Raw genomic sequence first — 20,594 nt, 5'->3', positions numbered from 1 at the left:
CTTTTCGTCTGCTTTTGTTCCATTCTGTCCTCTTGTTCTTTCCAGATTTTTCCACTTCTCCGTACTAGGAGCTCTTCAGCTTCTGTCTTTTCCTGGAACGGGGAGGGCTTCTCTCCCACAGAATATGGGCCGTCAGGACTCAAAGGCATCTCAGAATGGGATTGTATGGGATGGACATTCTAAGAGAAGGAAACGCATCGAGTGGTTATCAAAACTGTCGTCCCCAGTCATAGAGCAGCCGTTGTGTGTTAGCTGCTGGGAACTTGGGGCTGAATGGAACTAACAAAGCTCTGTCCTTAACGGATTATGGACTTGAACATCTAGAAGGATAGATTCCTGTATAAGGACATAGAGTCAAGTGCAATGCCCATCAATAAGAAAATGATTCGCTCAATTATGGAACAGCCCATACTGTGGAATAGTATACAATAAATGGTTTAAAGCCAAATCAGTACACTCATGCTGTCCCTTCTGTCTGGGTTCCAGGAATTTAACCAGGTTTGCTCAGCAGGTGTCTTTACCCTCTGGTCTGTCTCACAGGGCAGGCCCAAGATTGACACTTTCCTATTTCTGTATTTTGAGCAATCACCCTGAAAGAGCATGAGGCTGCTAACTTTGGCTTACCCCCGTTCAGATGTGCTCATCAAGTATCCCCTGGCTCCGGAGTCTTCATCAGATCCTGTTCTCAGATTCCTTCCGTTAGGAAAAGGCTTCCAACAGCTTCATTCCCGCTACCATTGTCTCAAACATTCTTTTGTAGAGTAACCAAAGATCCTTTTTTCTGTCAGTCCAGAAGGTCCAGACAGTATTAGAGCTGTACTCATTTACTAGTAAGTTTTCCAGAGACTTCCATGTGTACCTGGTTAACCTGCTTAATTTTTTCTGAATACTTTTTGCTGTCGTATTAGACAACCGCATAAGTCTTAAAGCTCAAGTTTCCAAAAGGAAAATAAAGTAATGTCTGTGACACGGAAAACAAGCTGACAGCTGTAATAGTATCTTTAGCATCGTCTTTTATCACACGACGTGCTGATACCAAGGAGCTTTATCTCAGAGAAACTTTAAACACCAGCGTCTCGCTTTGATCTTATGTTTCTGCTGAGATCCCAAGCGCTTCATACTGTTTCCTTAGATAAATCAAAAAATATTTAATCCAATCAGAAAATTCAGTCGCAGAGACTTTGGAGCAAGTGTTATAGATTCCCTCTAACTATATATGGTGAAATTTTCTTTTTACAGATGCAAGTATTGGCATTATGATGAAAACCTGCTCACTTCGAGTGTTGTCATTGTCTTCCATAATGAAGGATGGTCAACCCTCATGAGAACAGTACACAGTGTGATCAAAAGAACACCGAGGAAGTATTTAGCAGAAATTGTCTTAATTGATGATTTCAGCAATAAAGGTAATAACGGCTGTAGATTTGACATCTTGGCTATAAAATTCTGGCTATAAAATAAGTCAATCATAAGTAGTTATTAAGATGTTATATAAAAATAATTAAGTTTTAAAAATGAAAGGTGTCTACTGATATGTTACTATGTTGTCACTGTGCCAAGCACCGTAGATCAGTCATTTTGTTTAATCCTAACAGTAACCTTTACAATATTATAATTATTTCTATTTTATACAAGAGGCTCAAAGAAACCACATGGCTTGCCAGAAGTCACAGAGGTAGTCATTAACTGCTAGGTCCAAGTCCATGAGTTCAAGACTGTCTTCAGGCATTGTCAGATGCTGTACCAATTCTGTGGGGCTTGGATTTCACACACACACACAAAAAATTGAGTTCTAGAGTAACTTACTGAAAGATTGAAAAACAGAATCATGTATCTTTTGCATTGCCACCCGAAGCTCCAGCCATAGTTTTCAGACTGAAGTCCACACACCTGTCTCACAGACTTCAGTTTGCACTTGAACGATGACGCTAGAGTACTGAATGTGGCCTGAGAATGTGTGTGTGTTAGTTACCTTTCTTGTCGCTGTGACGCAGGTCCCGACAAAAGCCACTTAAGAAGAGCGGGTTATTTTGGCGCACAGTCTGAGGGCACATTGAGTCCATGGTGAGGAAGAGGAGGGCGGTACATGTTGGTGCTCAGCCCATTTTCTTTTTCCTCAGTCAAGGACCCAAGTCCCGTGGGATGGTGCCACCTGCATTCAGAGCTGGATCCTGCCAAGTTACCACATTAACCATCATAATGGCCATACTGGGCTACTTTTTAAATACAGAACACATCTTCTACAGCTCATTTAATTCTGTATTGGATTTAAACTATTAAGTAAAAACAAGTTATGAAGGGCTTTTTGTTCTTTTTAACTTTCTTTTTATTTATTCTTTGTGTCTTTCACATCATGCATCTCCATCCCATTCACTTCCCTGTCCCTTTGTATCCACCCTCTGCCCTTGCAACTCCCCCCAAATAAAATAAAATTTCAGAGAAAAAAAAGAAAAATCTATCTCGTCATGGAAGCTGCAGTGTGACACAGTGAGTCACACAATAAACCCTTTTGTCCATGTATTTTTACTTGCAAGTGGTCACTGCAGAGAGTCCTTGGTCTGCTTCTAGGCTTCTTCTTTCTGCTACACTGTAGACACTGGGCCCTCACTGGGACTCCTCTTGCGTATCCTGCTGTTGCCTGTGTCATGGAGATCCTGCAGCTTTGGGTCTGCAGGGCCAGTCCCATGAAGGTTTTTGTTTTTGTTTTTGCTTTTGAGAGAAGAGAGAGAGCACGAACAATGTGGGGGCTCCTGTACCCCAAGCTAGCCTTGAACTCTGTGTAGCTAAGTCTAGCCTGAAATTCTTGTTCCTACCTTCCTGTCTCCACCACTCAAGCACTGTCACCACAGGCTGCTCCTGGCTTGCTCTTCATTCTTTTGAAGGAGACAGTGACAGTATTTAGGAGTCATCTTGATTCAGCTTGGCAAGAGAGTGGTCCAGTGGCGATATTCCAGAGAAGTGAATTTTTACAGTTAATTGGGAATAATTTCTTTCAATACGTTATTGCAAGTTAAATACATATTCTTAATCACAGAAATGTGGAAGTAATGTAGCCCAGATCCTCCGTCAACGTGCAGATGAAAACGGAATGTTGCTTCTTCAGTATAACTCTGCATATTCGTTTATTTTCACTTGTCACAGAACAACAGGAGTTTTTGGGCTGACCGCAGTGCCCACCTACTCAGTAAGAACAGGGTGTTTGCACACTGACAGACAAGTTTCAAGGTTTTCTGCATAAGACGTGACCACCAAATCCGATGTTAGGGTTGAAGATAGGACATCAGTACCGTGAAAATACCTTCCAGGATAGCTTTATACAGCGTCCTGAATCGAGCTTCCTCCAGAGGGCCATTCAGAACTCTCCAAGTCTGAGTAAACCTGTGCTGCTTCTTCAAGGACATGCCTGGAATCTTGATGTGCTCACATATGCTAGCACTAGAAAAAAAAGAAAATGATGATTTATTTCTTTCTCTCACGTTTTTGCAGCAGATAACCTTTTCAGCTAATCATTTTTAATTACTCCAGATGTATCGCTTTAAATTTTTTAGCTGAATTAAATGTGTTTAACTTAGATGTCTTATCTTGGTTGCAGTTTTCTCTGACAAAAAATGCTTTTATCAAAATTATTTTTTTTTCTGCAAGACAAGCATTTGAAAATAGATTTTTAGGGGACTGGAGATGGCTCACCACCACCTCTGACTCCAGTTCCAGTTGACCCCACGCCCTCCTCTGGCCTCCAGGTTCACAGCACACACGTGGTGCACTTACATGCAGGCAAGCAAGCAGCCATGCAGTCATTTTTAAATGTATAAAAAAAAAAATCTAAATCTACAAAACTACTTTCTAAACTCTCCTGCCTTGGTCCTGCTTGTAGGAAATTGATTATTAATAATCAACATTATAAAAAGAATAGACACCTTACCACCCTATAATAACTTTTGGGCCCCGAAAAGAAGAGGGGACCCTGAGGCTTGAGGTGTTTGGGCATCTGACTTCTCTCTTGCTGTCAGTGTGTCTCGTGTTATCGCTCTCTACAATTCTGACTCACACCCAGGCAGGATCTACTTACCTCACAGTGGGTGGAAACTTCTAGACTCCCCTGGAACCAGAGTCCAGAAGGCCTGTAATTAGTGTTCCCAATCTCAAGACAACATTGAAATCTTTTGCTACTAACTTCAGGAAAATTGTAATATTTGGTTAATCAAGCCCAAATAAAAACTTGGTTTAGGGGTTGGGGGTTTAGCTCAGTGGTAGAGTGCTTGCCTAGCAAGTACAAGGCCTTGGATTCGGTCCTCAGCTCCGGGGGTTGGGGTGTGGGGTGGGGGGACTTGGTTTATACCTTGCCCCAGTAAAAAGTAAACTTTCAAGTCATAAGTTTTATTTTAGAGACAAAATAATATAAAACCCCTAAAACGATCTAACTATTTTCCATAACCATTAGGCTCCCGGAAACGAAAATGTTCTCTCTTAGCAAGATTTGGGGCCTTTAAATAGAGCCAGCTCCTCACCACGTTTGTGTGTCTTGGGATGAAGCTGGGGTGTGGCTTCAGATAGAACAGCCTCAGACCAGACGCTTAGAGGTCTGCAGCAGCCCAGGGTTTTCTCTGTCCCACATTACAGCATGCGCAGTCCAGGGTTTTCTCGGTCCCACATTACAGCATGCGCAGTCCAGGGTTTTCTCTGTCCTACATTACAGTGTGCAGCAGCCCAGGGTTTTCTCGGTCCTACATTACAGTGTGCAGCAGTCCAGGGTTTTCTCTGTCCCACATTACAGTGTGCAGCAGTCCAGGGTTTTCTTGGTCCTACATTACAGTGTGCAGCAGCCCAGGGTTTTCTCGGTCCTACATTACAGTGTGCAGCAGTCCAGGGTTTTCTCGGTCCCACATTACAGTGTGCAGCAGTCCAGGGTTTTCTTGGTCCCACATTACAGTGTGCAGTAGTCCAGGGTTTTCTCGGTCCCACATTACAGTGCAGCAGCCCAGGGTTTTCTCTGTCCCACATTACGGTGTGCAGCAGTCCAGGGTTTTCTCGGTCCCACATTACAGTGTGCAGCAGCCCAGGGTTTTCTCGGTCCTACATTACAGTGCAGCAGCCCAGGGTTTTCTCTGTCCCACATTACAGTGTGCAGCAGCCCAGGGTTTTCTCGGTCCCACATTACAGTGTGCAGCAGTCCAGGGTTTTCTCTGTCCTACATTACAGTGTGCAGCAGTCCAGGGTTTTCTCGGTCCTACATTACAGTGTGCAGCAGTCCAGGGTTTTCTCGGTCCTACATTACAGTGTGCAGCAGCCCAGGGTTTTCTTGGTCCCACATTACAGTGTGCAGCAGTCCAGGGTTTTCTTGGTCCTACATTACAGTGTGCAGTCCAGGGTTTTCTTGGTCCCACATTACAGTGCAGCAGCCCAGGGTTTTCTCGGTCCCACATTACAGTGTGCAGCAGTCCAGGGTTTTCTTGGTCCCACATTACAGTGTGCAGCAGTCCAGGGTTTTCTCGGTCCCACATTACAGCATGCGCAGTCCAGGGTTTTCTCGGTCCTACATTACAGTGTGCAGCAGCCCAGGGTTTTCTTGGTCCTACATTACAGTGTGCAGCAGCCCAGGGTTTTCTCGGTCCCACATTACAGTGTGCAGCAGCCCAGGGTTTTCTCGGTTCCACATTACAGTGTGCAGCAGCCCAGGGTTTTCTCTGTCCCACATTACAGTGTGCAGCAGTCCAGGGTTTTCTTGGTCCCACATTACAGTGCAGCAGCCCAGGGTTTTCTCTGTCCTACATTACAGTGTGCAGCAGCCCAGGGTTTTCTCGGTCCCACATTACAGTGTGCAGCAGTCCAGGGTTTTCTTGGTCCTACATTACAGTGTGCAGCAGCCCAGGGTTTTCTCTGTCCCACATTACAGTGTGCAGCAGCCCAGGGTTTTCTCGGTCCCACATTACAGTGTGCAGCAGTCCAGGGTTTTCTCTGTCCTACATTACAGTGTGCAGCAGCCCAGGGTTTTCTCTGTCCTACATTACAGTGTGCAGCAACCCAGGGTTTTCTCGGTCCCACATTACAGTGTGCAGCAGCCCAGGGTTTTCTCGGTCCCACATTACAGTGTGCAGCAGCCCAGGGTTTTCTCGGTCCCACATTACAGTGTGCAGTAGTCCAGGGTTTTCTCTGTCCCACATTACAGCATGCGCAGTCCAGGGTTTTCTCGGTCCCACATTACAGTGTGCAGCAGCCCAGGGTTTTCTTGGTCCTACATTACAGTGTGCAGCAGTCCAGGGTTTTCTCGGTCCCACATTACAGCATGCGCAGTCCAGGGTTTTCTCGGTCCCACATTACAGCATGCGCAGTCCAGGGTTTTCTCTGTCCTACATCACAGTGTGCAGCAGTCCAGGGTTTTCTTGGTCCCACATTACAGTGTGCAGCAGTCCAGGGTTTTCTTGGTCCTACATTACAGTGTGCAGCAGTCCAGGGTTTTCTCGGTCCCACATTACAGTGTGCAGCAGTCCAGGGTTTTCTCTGTCCTACATTACAGTGTGCAGCAGCCCAGGGTTTTCTCGGTCCCACATTACAGTGTGCAGCAGTCCAGGGTTTTCTCGGTCCCACATTACAGCATGCGCAGTCCAGGGTTTTCTCGGTCCCACATTACAGCATGCGCAGTCCAGGGTTTTCTCTGTCCTACATCACAGTGTGCAGCAGTCCAGGGTTTTCTTGGTCCCACATTACAGTGTGCAGCAGTCCAGGGTTTTCTTGGTCCTACATTACAGTGTGCAGCAGCCCAGGGTTTTCTCGGTCCTACATTACAGTGTGCAGCAGTCCAGGGTTTTCTCGGTCCCACATTACAGTGTGCAGCAGTCCAGGGTTTTCTCGGTCCCACATTACAGTGCAGCAGTCCAGGGTTTTCTCGGTCCCACATTACAGTGTGCAGCAGTCCAGGGTTTTCTCGGTCCCACATTACAGTGTGCAGCAGCCCAGGGTTTTCTCGGTCCCACATTACAGTGCAGCAGTCCAGGGTTTTCTCTGTCCTACATTACAGTGTGCAGCAGCCCAGGGTTTTCTCGGTCCTACATTACAGTGTGCAGCAGTCCAGGGTTTTCTCGGTCCCACATTACAGCATGCGCAGTCCAGGGTTTTCTTGGTCCCACATTACAGTGTGCAGCAACCCAGGGTTTTCTCGGTCCCACATTACAGTGTGCAGCAGCCCAGGGTTTTCTTGGTCCCACATTACAGTGTGCAGCAGTCCAGGGTTTTCTTGGTCCTACATTACAGTGTGCAGCAACCCAGGGTTTTCTCGGTCCCACATTACAGTGTGCAGCAGCCCAGGGTTTTCTCTGTCCTACATTACAGTGTGCAGCAGTCCAGGGTTTTCTTGGTCCTACATTACAGTGCAGCAGTCCAGGGTTTTCTTGGTCCCACATTACAGTGTGCAGCAGCCCAGGGTTTTCTTGGTCCTACATTACAGTGTGCAGCAGTCCAGGGTTTTCTCGGTCCCACATTACAGTGTGCAGCAGTCCAGGGTTTTCTTGGTCCTACATTACAGTGTGCAGCAGTCCAGGGTTTTCTCGGTCCTACATTACAGTGCAGCAGCCCAGGGTTTTCTCGGTCCCACATTACAGTGTGCAGCAACCCAGGGTTTTCTCGGTCCTACATTACAGTGCAGCAGCCCAGGGTTTTCTCGGTCCCACATTACAGTGTGCAGCAGTCCAGGGTTTTCTCGGTCCCACATTACAGTGTGCAGCAGTCCAGGGTTTTCTCGGTCCCACATTACAGTGTGCAGCAGCCCAGGGTTTTCTCGGTCCTACATTACAGTGTGCAGCAGCCCAGGGTTTTCTCTGTCCTACATTACAGTGTGCAGCAGTCCAGGGTTTTCTCGGTCCCACATTACAGTGCAGCAGTCCAGGGTTTTCTCGGTCCTACATTACAGTGCAGCAGTCCAGGGTTTTCTCGGTCCCACATTACGGTGTGCAGCAGTCCAGGGTTTTCTCGGTCCCACATTACAGTGCAGCAGTCCAGGGTTTTCTTGGTCCTACATTACAGTGCAGCAGTCCAGGGTTTTCTCGGTCCCACATTACGGTGTGCAGCAGTCCAGGGTTTTCTCGGTCCCACATTACAGTGTGCAGCAGCCCAGGGTTTTCTCGGTCCTACATTACAGTGTGCAGCAGTCCAGGGTTTTCTCTGTCCTACATTACAGTGTGCAGCAGTCCAGGGTTTTCTCGGTCCCACATTACAGTGTGCAGCAGTCCAGGGTTTTCTCGGTCCTACATTACAGCATGCGCAGTCCAGGGTTTTCTTGGTCCTACATTACAGTGTGCAGTAGTCCAGGGTTTTCTTGGTCCTACATTACAGTGTGCAGCAGCCCAGGGTTTTCTCGGTTCCACTGGATCTCGTTCAGAGCATCCCTGTCCCTGCTTGCACCTCCACAGTGGACTCAGCTGTGTACTGCCTTCACAGAGACAGAGAAAGGAGCAGACAGCAGAACTCAAGTGGACTGTCTGTAAGGCTACTGTGCACAAGTGACCCACGGCCTTTCTACATGAGCCCGGGCCATGGACAGTCACAAACCCAGCCTGACATATGTGGTTTATAGGAAGGCAATATTCACCTAGACAGTGGCCATGGGTATTTTGAGGCCTAAATACAGTGAGGTCACAAAGAACCCATTTGTCTTGACTGAGTCTAAATGTGAAAAAACACATCACTCACTTCTGTACATTAAGATGTATTTAAGGTATGTTTTTAAGTAACATGTCCCAAAGACAGCCCTAATGGAATTAAGAAAGCCTTTAGAGAATAGTAACATAGGACTGTACCAAGCTTTTTAAAAAGGCAAGGCTTCTTTTACAAAGAAACAACTAATTTTGAAAGGGAAAATCGCTGGGTGGTGGTGGCGCATGCCTTAAATCTCAGCACTTGGGATACAGAGACCAATCGGTCTCAGAGTTCTAGGGCAGCCAGTGCTATTCAGAAAAACCCTGTCTCGAAAAAAAAAAAAAAGTTGGTGCCAAAATATGTGTGTGTGATGTCTTAATTCTGAAAGCCCATATGGGTGGGTGTCTTGTTGGTAATAAACACCCTGGCGCAGTTACGCACATCTGTAATAGTAGTGCTTAGGAGGTGGAGGCAGGGGGATCAAGATGTTCAAGTCTAGGAGCTGGAGAGAGGCTAAGAGCACTGGCTGCTCTTGAGAATCACAGTTTGATTCCCAGCAGCCACCTGGCTCACAGCCATTTGTAATTCCAGCCCTAAGGGATAAGATGCTCCTCTGTCCTCCTCCATGAACCAGACACACAAGTGGTGCACAGACACGCATCCATTTTTAAATGCATGCAATTTTAAAACAATGTTTTAAGAGTTCAGGTCCAGCCTCAGCTCCACAGTGAATTTGAGCCCAGCCTTGGATATACTGTACTCCATCTTGAAACAAACAGAAACATTTAAAAAGCCTCCTAAAACAAGCAAACTATTAAATATATGGTCTAACATACCCATTTTACCACCAGCTCATATCTAGATACAGCAACTTTTTTTTTTTTTTTTTTTTTTTTTTTGGTGGTGGTTGTACTGATGAGCCAGATTTTTAACTATTTTAGGATGATTTCTATGTCCTTGGGAAGTATCTCAGCAGGATCTCGAGCTTGTTCTAACTGCTGAGCCAATTTCCTGGGCTCACAGCGATAAACAAAAGCTGTTATTTTCCAATGGGAAGCCAAGGTGCAGGCTTTGCCAATTGTGCCTGCTTCTCATAACATAGAATTTACTCTACTAAATCACAAACATATATGTATATGTATATATAATTATAATAATTATAATTTAATTATACACATACTTGTAATGCTAAGCTACAGACAAAAATGGGACTTTTGATTGTTAGAGGCCAACTTGGTGACTAGCCTTCGTCACAGCAAGACTGCAGTTTTCAGTACCTGTTATGGTGGGAGAACAATGGCCCAGAACAAAACGTTAAGCAGCCTGTGCCCCATGCAGACTTCCAGAAATCGCATGACATTATCAGTAGATTATGTGTCTTCAGAGATCCTGAACCACAGCCTCTTTCGACTGCAAAATATTCTGTACGTTTTCCTTTTCAATTTTTCAATCTGGCATTTGTAAGTTTGAATATTCATTTAATTCTTCACAGGGATGCTTGGTAATTTTTATGCTACCCAATCCTCTGCAGATATATTAATCTTACAACTTAACTTGTAACACTTTTTGCCTTCCATCTTTCTTGTGTGTGATGGCAGATGACTGAACCTGGGGCCTCATAAATGCTTTACACATGGTCTACCGCCTAACTATACCTCAGCCCTTGCCTTCCATCTTAATTGATTTAACAGTTGATCTGATCCATGTGATTGCACAGCACATCTATATCTAATCTTTGTTTTTTTGTTTGTTTGTTTTTGTTTGTTTGTTTGGTTTGGTTTTTGAGACAGGGTTTCGCTGTAGCTTTGGAGCCTGTCCTGGGCTAGCTCTGTAGACCAGGCTGGCCTCGAACTCAGAGATCTGCCTGGCTCTGCCTCCCGAGTGCTGGGATTAAAGGCGTGCACCACTACCGCCCGGCTCAATCTTTGTTTCTTGAGAGAGAGAAAAAGTTTCTATGTAAAAGTCTATAATGTTGGTTGTTATTTTTTTTTAATTTACAGAACATTTAAAAGAAAAACTGGATGACTACATAAAACTGTGGAATGGCCTCGTGAAGGTGTTTCGAAATGAGAGAAGAGAAGGTTTAATTCAAGCTCGAAGCATTGGCGCACAGAAGGCTAAACTCGGACAGGTAAGAAGTCTGTGCTGTTTACAGTGTCAACGCTGCCTTTTTGGTAACTGAAAAATCAGATACGTTTTAAATTATCCTTCAGCTTTGTTTTATTTCGTTTTTTAATTTAAATGAGAATGTTGATTTGAACGGATAATTTATATGGCAAAATTGACTAAAATGCTAATTTATATTAGCGTCTAATTTTAAATTGTGTGTGATATGTGATGTACCATATGTGAGGAGTATTCTTTCACCCTGCCTCTTTTTTTTAAGGTTTTGATATACCTTGATGCCCACTGTGAGGTGGCAGTTAACTGGTATGCTCCACTTGTAGCTCCCATATCTAAGGACAGGTAACATCACCTTGCTTTTTTTCTTTCCTAGTTTCAAAGTAAACCTTGTCCTAGAAGGACAAATGCTCTTCTCCCCTGGGATCCCCATTCCCTCTAGTTTCCCAGATGCTGTGTGAGATGTGTTTTCCTTGAGCTGTTTGTGTCCTGGGTGGAGCTAGATGGATGTCTTGGGCTGTTCAAATGTAGCCAGCCTGTATTTGGAAAAACCTAGGTGTCCCGCTGCAGAGCTGTCTTGGTACTTTGTTGAGACTCTTCCGCAGAGTAATATTAATTGCTCCCTCTAAACTGGATAAATGCTCTGAAGATTTGAAGAAGCATGCCTTGAAATTAAACCTGTGGGTTTCTTACGACCTTTCAAATGATTACGTTAGATGAGAAGGGTCAACTGTTACTCTGGCCAAGTCTTTGGGTTCCTACGAAAACTCCAACAGTAACAAATAGATAACTGTGCCGTGGGAAGCGGTCATCACCATTAATGTACAGAAACACCAAAAGACAGCATCAGTCCCTAGTTCCAAAAGCTTTTGTTGCTTTCTGTCCAGCATTCTATTTCAGAATCTAGGCGAATGCAACATATTTTTTTGTGGTAAATGGCATGGAAGAACTTGGGAGACTTTCTCAACAGATTTAAGGTGAAGGCCCATCCTAAACACTGTACATGCTGTCTGGCTTAATCTCCACAGCAGTCCTGCCAGGTAGAGATGATTGGCTACACTTTTCAAAAACAATACTAAGCCATAGAAAAATGAATTTGCCACAAATCTGATTTAATGAACTGTCAGACAGATCTCAGTGCCTCTTTATATTTCAACATTTATTTTAAATTGTGAAAAGAATGTGTCACAGCCGGGCGGTGATGGCGCATGCCTTTAATCCCAGCACTTGGGAGGCAGAGGCAGGCGGATCTCTGTGAGTTCGAGGCCAGCCTGGACTACAGAGTGAGATCCAGGAAAGGCGCAAAGCTACACAGAGAAACCCTGTCTCAAAAACCAAAAAAAAAAAAAAAAACCCAAAACAAACAAACAGACAAAAGAAAGGAAAGAAAGAAAGAAAGAAAGAAAGAAAGAAAGAAAGAAAGAAAGAAAGAAAAGAATGTGGCGAGAGGAAAGGTAACTAGCCAGGTAGCCAGCCATTGTCTCCAGGGCAATGTGGAAGTCTTCCCAGCACCAAGGATGTGGTTTCCCAAAGGTCCCAGGGGGATCTCTGTGCATCACACAGTGGGCCTCCTGTGAGTTCATGTTCAGGAGGGAAGTAAGCTCTTTTCTAGAATCCACTGCCCTCGTATCAAGACTCTGAGTCCCATAGATTTTCATTTCTCTGTGATCTCCATTTGGGGAAACCCATTCTCAACCCTTTCTGATATGATGAGCAGGGTTCCGAAATCATTGAAACAGTAACACCGTATCCAATTGGTTATTCAATGCTAGCATTTTACAAAGCCCAAATGCAAGGAATTTTTTTTTTCTTTTAGTCTCTAAATTCTTAGTTCATTCCTTAAATCCCTCAACAGGTACATATAGCATCGTTCTTGCCTTTTTTATTTTTTTAAGTGAAATAAATGTAGAACCTGAGGTTTTATTTTAGTGTAAGGGAGTTGTTTTGCTTTGTAATAAAAGAAGGGAATAAAATTAAATAAAAGCACAGAAAGACCTGTTCATAATAACTGCTTCTGAGGAATCCACAAAAAGTGGAAGGAAGCTGTTACAGATGTGCTGGCAGTGGGTGTGAGCACACAAAAACTTGGAGACAGACGCTTTTAATGGGGGACACAGAGAGAAAACAGCAGGCAGAAAAATCTTGTAAATACTACAGAATTGCTATGAGACAGCTGCCAGTGATGCCAAGTAGAAGGGAGGAAACTGTAAGCTCAGTGGCATGGCTCTCTGCCCCAGGTGTTTCTTTGGACAGCCAAGATAAACTTCCCTTCCGTTCCGCCCTCAGGCTGACGCAGGCCTGGGCTTTCACAAGACCTTACTTTATTTACTCTATGCCCCCATTAGATAAATTTCCTAATGCAGAACGAAACCAAGTACAAAGGAAGCCGATGTAGTTAGGCATGCTGACCTAGTCAGTTTGGGGTTCTTAAATGCGTTTTCATTTTCTGTAAATGTTTCAGAGCTACATGTACTGTGCCTCTAATAGATTACATAGACGGGAATGATTATTCCATTGAACCGCAGCAAGGTGGGGATGAAGATGGTTTTGCCAGAGGGGCCTGGGACTGGAGTATGCTATGGAAACGTATTCCACTAAGCCACAAGGAAAAGGCCAAAAGAAAACATAAAACTGAACCCTATCGGTAAAGATTATTACTTTATTTTTTTATGTTGAATGTTTACCTAAGTCCTTTTTTTTTTTCCTTCCCTATGAACTCGTGTAAATGTGTGGGTCCATACATACGTTTCCATTTGGTCTTGCTGCATCATCAATACAACACAGAACCATTTGCACTGTGCCGATTATAGATGTCATAAATGGCAACACATATGAAATTGTACCCCAAGGGGGTGGTGATGAAGATGGGTATGCCCGAGGAGCATGGGATTGGAGTATGCTCTGGAAACGGGTGCCTCTGACCTCTCGCGAGAAGAGACTGAGAAAGACAAAAACTGAGCCGTATCGGTAATCACTAAATCACTTACCTACCCCCCCCCCCCTTTTCTCCGGTTGCTGCTAACCTATTAACCTCTTGCCACGCTGAGAACTCGCTGTAAGAACTGGAGCTGTGGTCTCAGACCCTGACAGAGCTTTGTTCCTTGCAGCTTCAAGGCTTTGAATTCACATTGGCTCCTGTAACAGCTTTTACCCTAAATGCAAGCCCCACTAATGTGAATTATACTCTTTCATTGGGGAAAAATAACGCGAAAGGCATTGTTAATTTGAAGCATAAGCAGAAAAGAAGGAAACAGCCTTTCCCTGCTGTCCTAGGAGACCAGACGGCAAAGTGTATTCTATAAATTAATACACAAACTGCTGACAACTCAAGACTTGCAGTTTGCATCTTTTGAAGTCCTGGGTACGGTGTTGACAGTGAACGACACTAGCAAGAGATTTGGGGGTTCTCCCTTTTATATACTAAAGCTCTGATACTAATTTCGTTTCAGTTAAATGGGATGAGTACAACAAGCACACGACTTTAGAAAATGTTGTATAGAATCCTTTGCCGCTTGGTTCTCAAGAGAATGCTTGATTAAAAGAAAGCTCCATCCCCAAATCGGCTTTTGTCCCTTCTTGTGATTCTTCAAATAGAACGATTGATTTTACTCTCCCCTGTTAATCTGTTAATTGCAACATTGTGCAGTCTTTCAAAAAGTGACCCCCAAATGAAAGGCTAGTGTGACCATGTCCATCACGTGTTTCCTATTTATTTATTTATTTATTTTGTCCCGTGGTTCCGCCTTCATTATCTTCCTTCCTGTCACACTGCTCATGTCGGAACTCATTTGGGGAAGTGCTTTCGTGTCGTGGATTCAGGCATGTTGTGCTCAGGACGCTGAATGGCCAACATGAGGAAATTACAGGACTTCAAGGTTTGACAGGACAGCTTCCAAATTTTCTTCCAAACACTTAAGGTTCAGAATAATCCAGGAATCTGTTGCTGAGCTGCTTAAGCCCACGGATCACCTAGGAGAAAAAGAAAGTTCGCTGCCTTAGTTTGCCCAGCAGTTCCGTAAAAGGCATGTTTTTAAAGTCAACTGGGGAAGTTTATATCACCACGCCCGTCAGTTAGCTAGCTAAGTGAGAAAGTTAAAGCATCTTCAAATCTGTATTGAGATGAATGGGAATGTATTTGGAGAGCAAAAAGGTCCAGTCATATTGAAATCGTGTTAAGTGGCAGCTAAGTAAATATGACATGAAAGCATAACCAGAAATGTGCTAACTTAGTGATTTTTAGTCAGCATATTTTAAGAAAGGCATAAGAGAACAACTCTTGATGGGATTTTTCTGTCAGTACGAAAAGTATCAGCCTGACTCATTGTCGGCTCACCATATGTTTGTTGACTGTTTACTGTGCACCAGCCACTATTTTAGAAGTTAATGACCTTTTAAAACTACGTTCCCGGGCTGGAGAGATGGCTCAGAGGTTAAGAACAATGGCTGTTCTTCCAGAGGTCCTGAGTTCAATTCCCAGCACCCACATGGTGGCTCACAACCATATGTAATGAGATCTGGCTCCCTCTTTCGGCCTGCAGGGATACATGCAGACAGAACATTGTATACATAATAAATAAAAAAATCTTAAAAAAAAAATGTTCTCTTGCTGGACATGGTGACATCTGCTGTTAATCCCAGCACACAGGGAGGCAGAGGCAGGTGGGTCTCAATTAGCCCAAGGTTAGCCTGGTCTACATAGCAAGTTTTTGGCCAAGCAAAAACAATATAGTGAGACCCTGTCCCAAAAATATATATATGTAAATAATTAAATATGTTCTTGTGCAATTTATACTGTAGTGAGTAGTACACAAGTTACACACACACCTTTTCAAGGTGAAATCAGGGGGACTCGGTGATAGACGAACATTAGTGTGAATGAGGAATAAGGAATTCTAACAGTATCGAGTTCCCTAAAGCTTAAGAGTCGTAATACATTAATTATTGTTTAATGGTAAGAAAGAAGGAATGCCCAGAGTGCAGCGAAATTATTCTGCTATCATTTCTTCAGCAGCAGAAGTGACTTGGAAAGTTAGAGAATGTTTTTTTCTCTTTCTCCGAAAATGTACTGAACTTAAGGTCTGCGCAAGAAGACCATGGGGTGCTCTTTTGCAGTCTCACCTCTTGCTACAGAGGAAGTTGACTCCTCTTATGCCATGCCCCTGCTACACTTGCGATCTTGAAGGAACCGTGTTGTTCTTGGGTGATTTACACCATTATTTGGCAAGGCCTTGAGCTATAAAACTAAAAGATGGCAGACTACTTCCGTGGTGTATAGTGTCGCTCATCCCAGAATGACTCATGAATCGTTGAAGGAGCAGCCAGTCGACAGTGTTCGCTTGGCTCTGTGTTTCAGGGGAGAAAGAGAAATGTTTATCTTAATTACAAAGAAATGTGTAAACCATCAAAAGAACCAAGGCACCCTCTAGTGGCGAAACAACATGGTAGTCTAGAGAATTACTCCACGAGTTTTGGTAAATGCGTGCAGCGAGCACATTCTTTGATGAAGGATTTATAGTTTCTTAATGTTTGGCCATCAGTCTTGTCTCTCCTGTGCATTCTTACGCTGTGTTCCCAAAGGCTGTCTGTCTGTCTGTTGGTGAAGGGATAGTGGGGCTCTGTTTCCACAGTTATTGCATGCGGTGTCTTTTCTTAGGTCTCCAGCCATGGCTGGTGGATTATTTGCCATTGAAAGAGAGTTCTTCTTCGAACTAGGTCTCTATGACCCTGGTCTCCAGATTTGGGGTGGTGAAAACTTTGAAATCTCCTACAAGGTAACGTTTCACTCAAACAAATGCTGTTTTCTGACTAGTTTTTTGGGTGGGTTGTTTGTTTGTTGTGGGGGTGGGAGGTGTCTGTGTCTATGTAGTCCTGGCTGTCCTTGAACTCACAAAGATCCATCTGCCTTTGCATCCTAAGTACTAGGACTAAAGGCATGCACCATCATGCCCTGCCTCAGGTTTACTAACTAGTTACCCAATTGTTACGACTTTCAAATAAAACTAGGTTTTTTTTTCAAGAAAAAATATGTATATAATAAATTTCTCTAAATTATTAGGAATGCCTCAATAAAGCATAACTCTTAGGATAATAAAGTAAAATGATTACTTGTTTACAGAGCTCAGCCCAGAATTATGGCCAACAAGCTTCAGAACTAGAAATTGCCTTTCTCCCGCTCCCAGGCTTTCTGTTCAGTGGAGCCTTGGGTTATAGCAGCCCTGTGGAGGACTGCATGCTGGCTGTCTGCTGACATAGGCATCCTTGACTGCTGTAGGACTGGCTGATGGAAACAGCAGTCACATGATGACTGACATCCTCCTGCTGGCCTGGAGGTGCCCTGCATGGTCCAACTCAGCCCCAGTTCTGCCCCGTTTTCAGAGATCGGGAGAGGGGAAGAGATTGCAGTTTACCAGATATCCAATACTTCTTACCTTAGATATTCTGTGTTTCGTATTGGGAGGGTTAGGCTAGGGACAACTAATCCTTGCTGTCCAAAACCTTACAGATTAGAAATATTTGTTCGTGTATAATGTAGTAAGTCTATAAAAAGGCATTCATGGGGTAGGGTGAAGAAAATGCCATGATGATAGAGGTAGAATTTGAGGTAGAAATAAGATGCATGGTTTCAATAAGCAGAGATAAATGGCGGCGAGCAGGCCTCCTGTGTGAGCAGAGTAAGGGGAGGTGAAGAGCACATTAGCAAGAGCAAAAGCAATTGGGTGGAATCAAAAAGTGTGATTAAGAAAGACACGTAAGATAAAGCGGGCAAGTACAATCCCAGTACACGGGAGGCAGAGGCAGGCGGATCTCTGTGAGTTCAAGGCCAGCCTGGTCTACAGAGCTAGCCCAGGACCACCAGGGCTACACAGAGAAACCCAGTCTCAAAAAACAAAAACAAACAAACAAATCCCCACCCCCTTGTTCGATAAGCAGGTGGCAACCACCGAAGACACTGAGCAACAGGATAGCGTGACCCGAAGCTGCGGTAATCTCTTGCTATAAATAAAGACAGAATTAAGTAGAGAGCAGTTCAAGGTGGTGGAGCCAGTTAAGAGGTTATTACGGTAATCACCCAAGTAGGAAATAGATGAGCACCAGAAACGACAGGTCATGCCAGGGATGAAGGATTTACGGTACTTTGGAAGGTTACATTGAGAAAAGGCTCCTGGATCTCCATGTACACAGGAGAGAACTCATTAATAGTAACTTGTTGTATACATTACCACTGCCTTCCTTGTTGTTGCGTGTGTTTCTCAAGTCATTGATTGTTTTAGAATTTGGATAGCTTAGAATCCATTATGTCTAATTTAAAACTTACATTTATGGAACAAACTTTCCGTTATTTATTTTTCCATTTCCGATCACTTTCACAATATACATTCTTTTCTTGATAGATCTGGCAGTGCGGCGGTAAATTATTATTTGTCCCTTGTTCCCGGGTTGGACACATCTACCGTCTTGAGGGCTGGCAAGGAAATCCTCCACCCCTTTATGTTGGGTCTTCTCCGACTCTTAAGGTGAGGTGCTGCTGCTGTCGTTGTTAGAAGGAGAGTGGGGGAGAACTAAAATTCACGGACCACTTCACTCTCTTCACCATAAGCCAAGGCTAGACCTACTCGTGAGGTATCTTACTGTTTTTTAACATTATTCATTTCGCCCTATTCTTTTCATTTGTGTTTTGACAAATAAAGAGTCGGTGTATTTATGATGTATAACGATATTTGATATTCATTAAATAAATAAAGTCCATTTAGTTTATATACTACATAACATGCTAACCAATGCTTCCTCACTAATTGTAGTAACTGTTGTACAGAGATCGCCACAACTTGCGTCTCTTAGGGTAGAAATTTTGTGTCTTTTGCCCAAATACCTCCCCAGCCTTCTTATTTCTCAGCCTCTGGTAACCACCATTTCACTATTTCTATACATTGGTTCCCTTTATATCCTACCTGTGAGTGAGCACACACATGTCTCTTTCTGTGCCTAGTTTATTTCACTTTCTATAATGTCCTGTGTGTTGTTACAAATGACAGAATTTCTTTTCTTTTCTTTTTTTTAAGACTGGGCGTTATATTGTGCATATCACATTTTCTTTTCTTTTTTCTTTTTTTTTTTTTTTTTTTTTTTTTGGTTTTTCAAGACAGGTTTCTCTGTGTAGCTTTGCGCCTTTCCTGGATCTCACTCTGTAGCCCAGGCTGGCTTCGAACTCACAGAGATCCACCTGCCTCAGCCTCCAGAGTGCTGGGATTAAAGGCGTGCGCCACCACCACCCAGCTACATATCACATTTTCTTTATCCATATACCAGTTGGTAGGCGCATGGGTTGATTCTAAATATTAGTCCTTATGAATAATGCTTGGAAGTTCTGCACAGAAATTCAGGCATCTCCTTGGTAGACCGAGTCAACATCCTTATGGAATATGCACAGACACAGTACTGGAGTTGCTGGGTCACAGAGTGGTTCTCTTTTCATTTGACTGGAGGGATCGGCATACTGCCTTCCAGGTGACTGTAGTAATTTATATTCCTACCAAGAGTTTGAAAGGATTCCATTTTATCTGCATCCTCACAGACCCTTGCCTTATATTCCTCCGACAGTAGTTGTTGTAGCAGAGGTGAGGTGACGCCGAGTCAGGGTTTTAACCTGCGTTCCCTGCGGCATTAGTGATGGCGAGCGTCTTGGCATGGGCCTGTCGGCCACTTGTCTCCTTTTGAGGAGTGTGTGTCGGGCGATGTGCCCGATCTAAAAGTCAGGCTATCTGTACCCCAGCTCTTGAGGTGCTTTGAGTGTTTCGTACATTGTAGATGACCCCTCAGCAGGTGTGTGGTCCGCGGAGGCGTCCTCTCCGTAAGGCGGCGCGTCTCTGCGGCGCAGAGGCTTTTCGGCTGCCGTGATCTCGTTTGTGGTAGTTTCGCTTTGCTCGAATGTGCAAAATATGTCACAAAACTTTTCTTCCGTTTTCTTCTAAGAGCTTTTGTTTGGGGTCTCACATTTAAGCTTGTCATCTGTTTGGGGTTGGTTTTCATATATCCTTGAGGAGAAGGTCTAGTTTCATTCTCCGTCTTTTCCCTGTTCTGTGCTCCTGACACCTTCTGTGAAAATCAGCTGTGTGTGCCTGAATTTATCTCTGTGCTCTCAGTGTCTGTTTTTATTGCCTGTACCATTCTTTGCAGCAGATTTTGAAATCAGGTAGTGCGATGCCCCTGGATTTATTCTTTTTTGCTCTATATGACGTTGGCTGCTTGGGCTCTTGACTGGTACCATATGAATTTTAGGGTTGATTTTTCTAGTTCTCTCTCTTCCATTTGTACTTACTTATTTCAGTGGAGGGAGGGGCACAGGGGCCTTATGGTGCACAGGCGGAGGTTGGAGGTCAGCTTGTGAGACCCAGTTCTTTCCTTCCACTGTGTGGATTCCACCAAGTCAATTCCAGAGACCAAACTTGGGTCATCAGGCCGGAGGCAAGCACCTTTCCCCATGAGGCATCTCACCAGACTCTGATCTTTCAATATCAATGAAAATTATAATTGGTATTTTATAGATCACTTTGGGAAGTGTAATGCTACTCCCCCCAAAAAAATAATAGTATTCTTTTTTTTATTTTTTTATTTTTGTTTATTTTATTTTTTTAGTTTTTCGAGATAGGGTTTCTCTGTGTAGCTTTGGAGCCTTTCCTGGAACTCACTCTGTAGCCCAGAACTCACTCTGTAGCCCAGGCTGGCCTCAAACTCACAAAGATTCACCTGCCTCTGCCTCCCGAGTGCTGGGATTAAAGGCGTGAGCCACCACTGCCCGGCAAAACTACTATTTTTGAGGAACCTCCAGTATTAATTCTTCCCATCCA

At 44.0% G+C, this 20,594-nt stretch overlaps 1 protein-coding gene across 2 annotated transcripts in view; it reads left to right on the top strand.

Moving 5' to 3' along the window:
- The window catches only part of Galnt7 (polypeptide N-acetylgalactosaminyltransferase 7), a 131,699-nt gene that overhangs the window by 97,503 nt on the left and 13,602 nt on the right, over positions 1 to 20,594 (top strand). Inside the window, exons 3-8 of one of the 2 annotated variants that reach the window (XM_052752326.1) lie at positions 1,240 to 1,406; positions 10,629 to 10,759; positions 11,015 to 11,094; positions 13,534 to 13,716; positions 16,403 to 16,520; positions 18,141 to 18,263. In XM_052752326.1, the coding sequence (XP_052608286.1) occupies positions 1,240 to 1,406; positions 10,629 to 10,759; positions 11,015 to 11,094; positions 13,534 to 13,716; positions 16,403 to 16,520; positions 18,141 to 18,263 (802 nt within the window). Of the gene's footprint in view, positions 1 to 1,239; positions 1,407 to 10,628; positions 10,760 to 11,014; positions 11,095 to 13,210; positions 13,394 to 13,533; positions 13,717 to 16,402; positions 16,521 to 18,140; positions 18,264 to 20,594 lie in introns of both variants that reach the window. The other variant, XM_052752325.1, reaches the window with a different exon arrangement.

The sequence above is a fragment of the Peromyscus californicus genome, unplaced genomic scaffold, assembly GCF_007827085.1.
Source record: "Peromyscus californicus insignis strain IS unplaced genomic scaffold, ASM782708v3 Scaffold_23__1_contigs__length_62951481, whole genome shotgun sequence".
In the NCBI taxonomy this organism is placed as follows: Eukaryota; Metazoa; Chordata; class Mammalia; order Rodentia; family Cricetidae; genus Peromyscus; species Peromyscus californicus.
The sequence above is the reverse complement of the archived record's forward strand: the minus strand, read 5'-3'. Positions and strand labels throughout refer to the sequence as shown.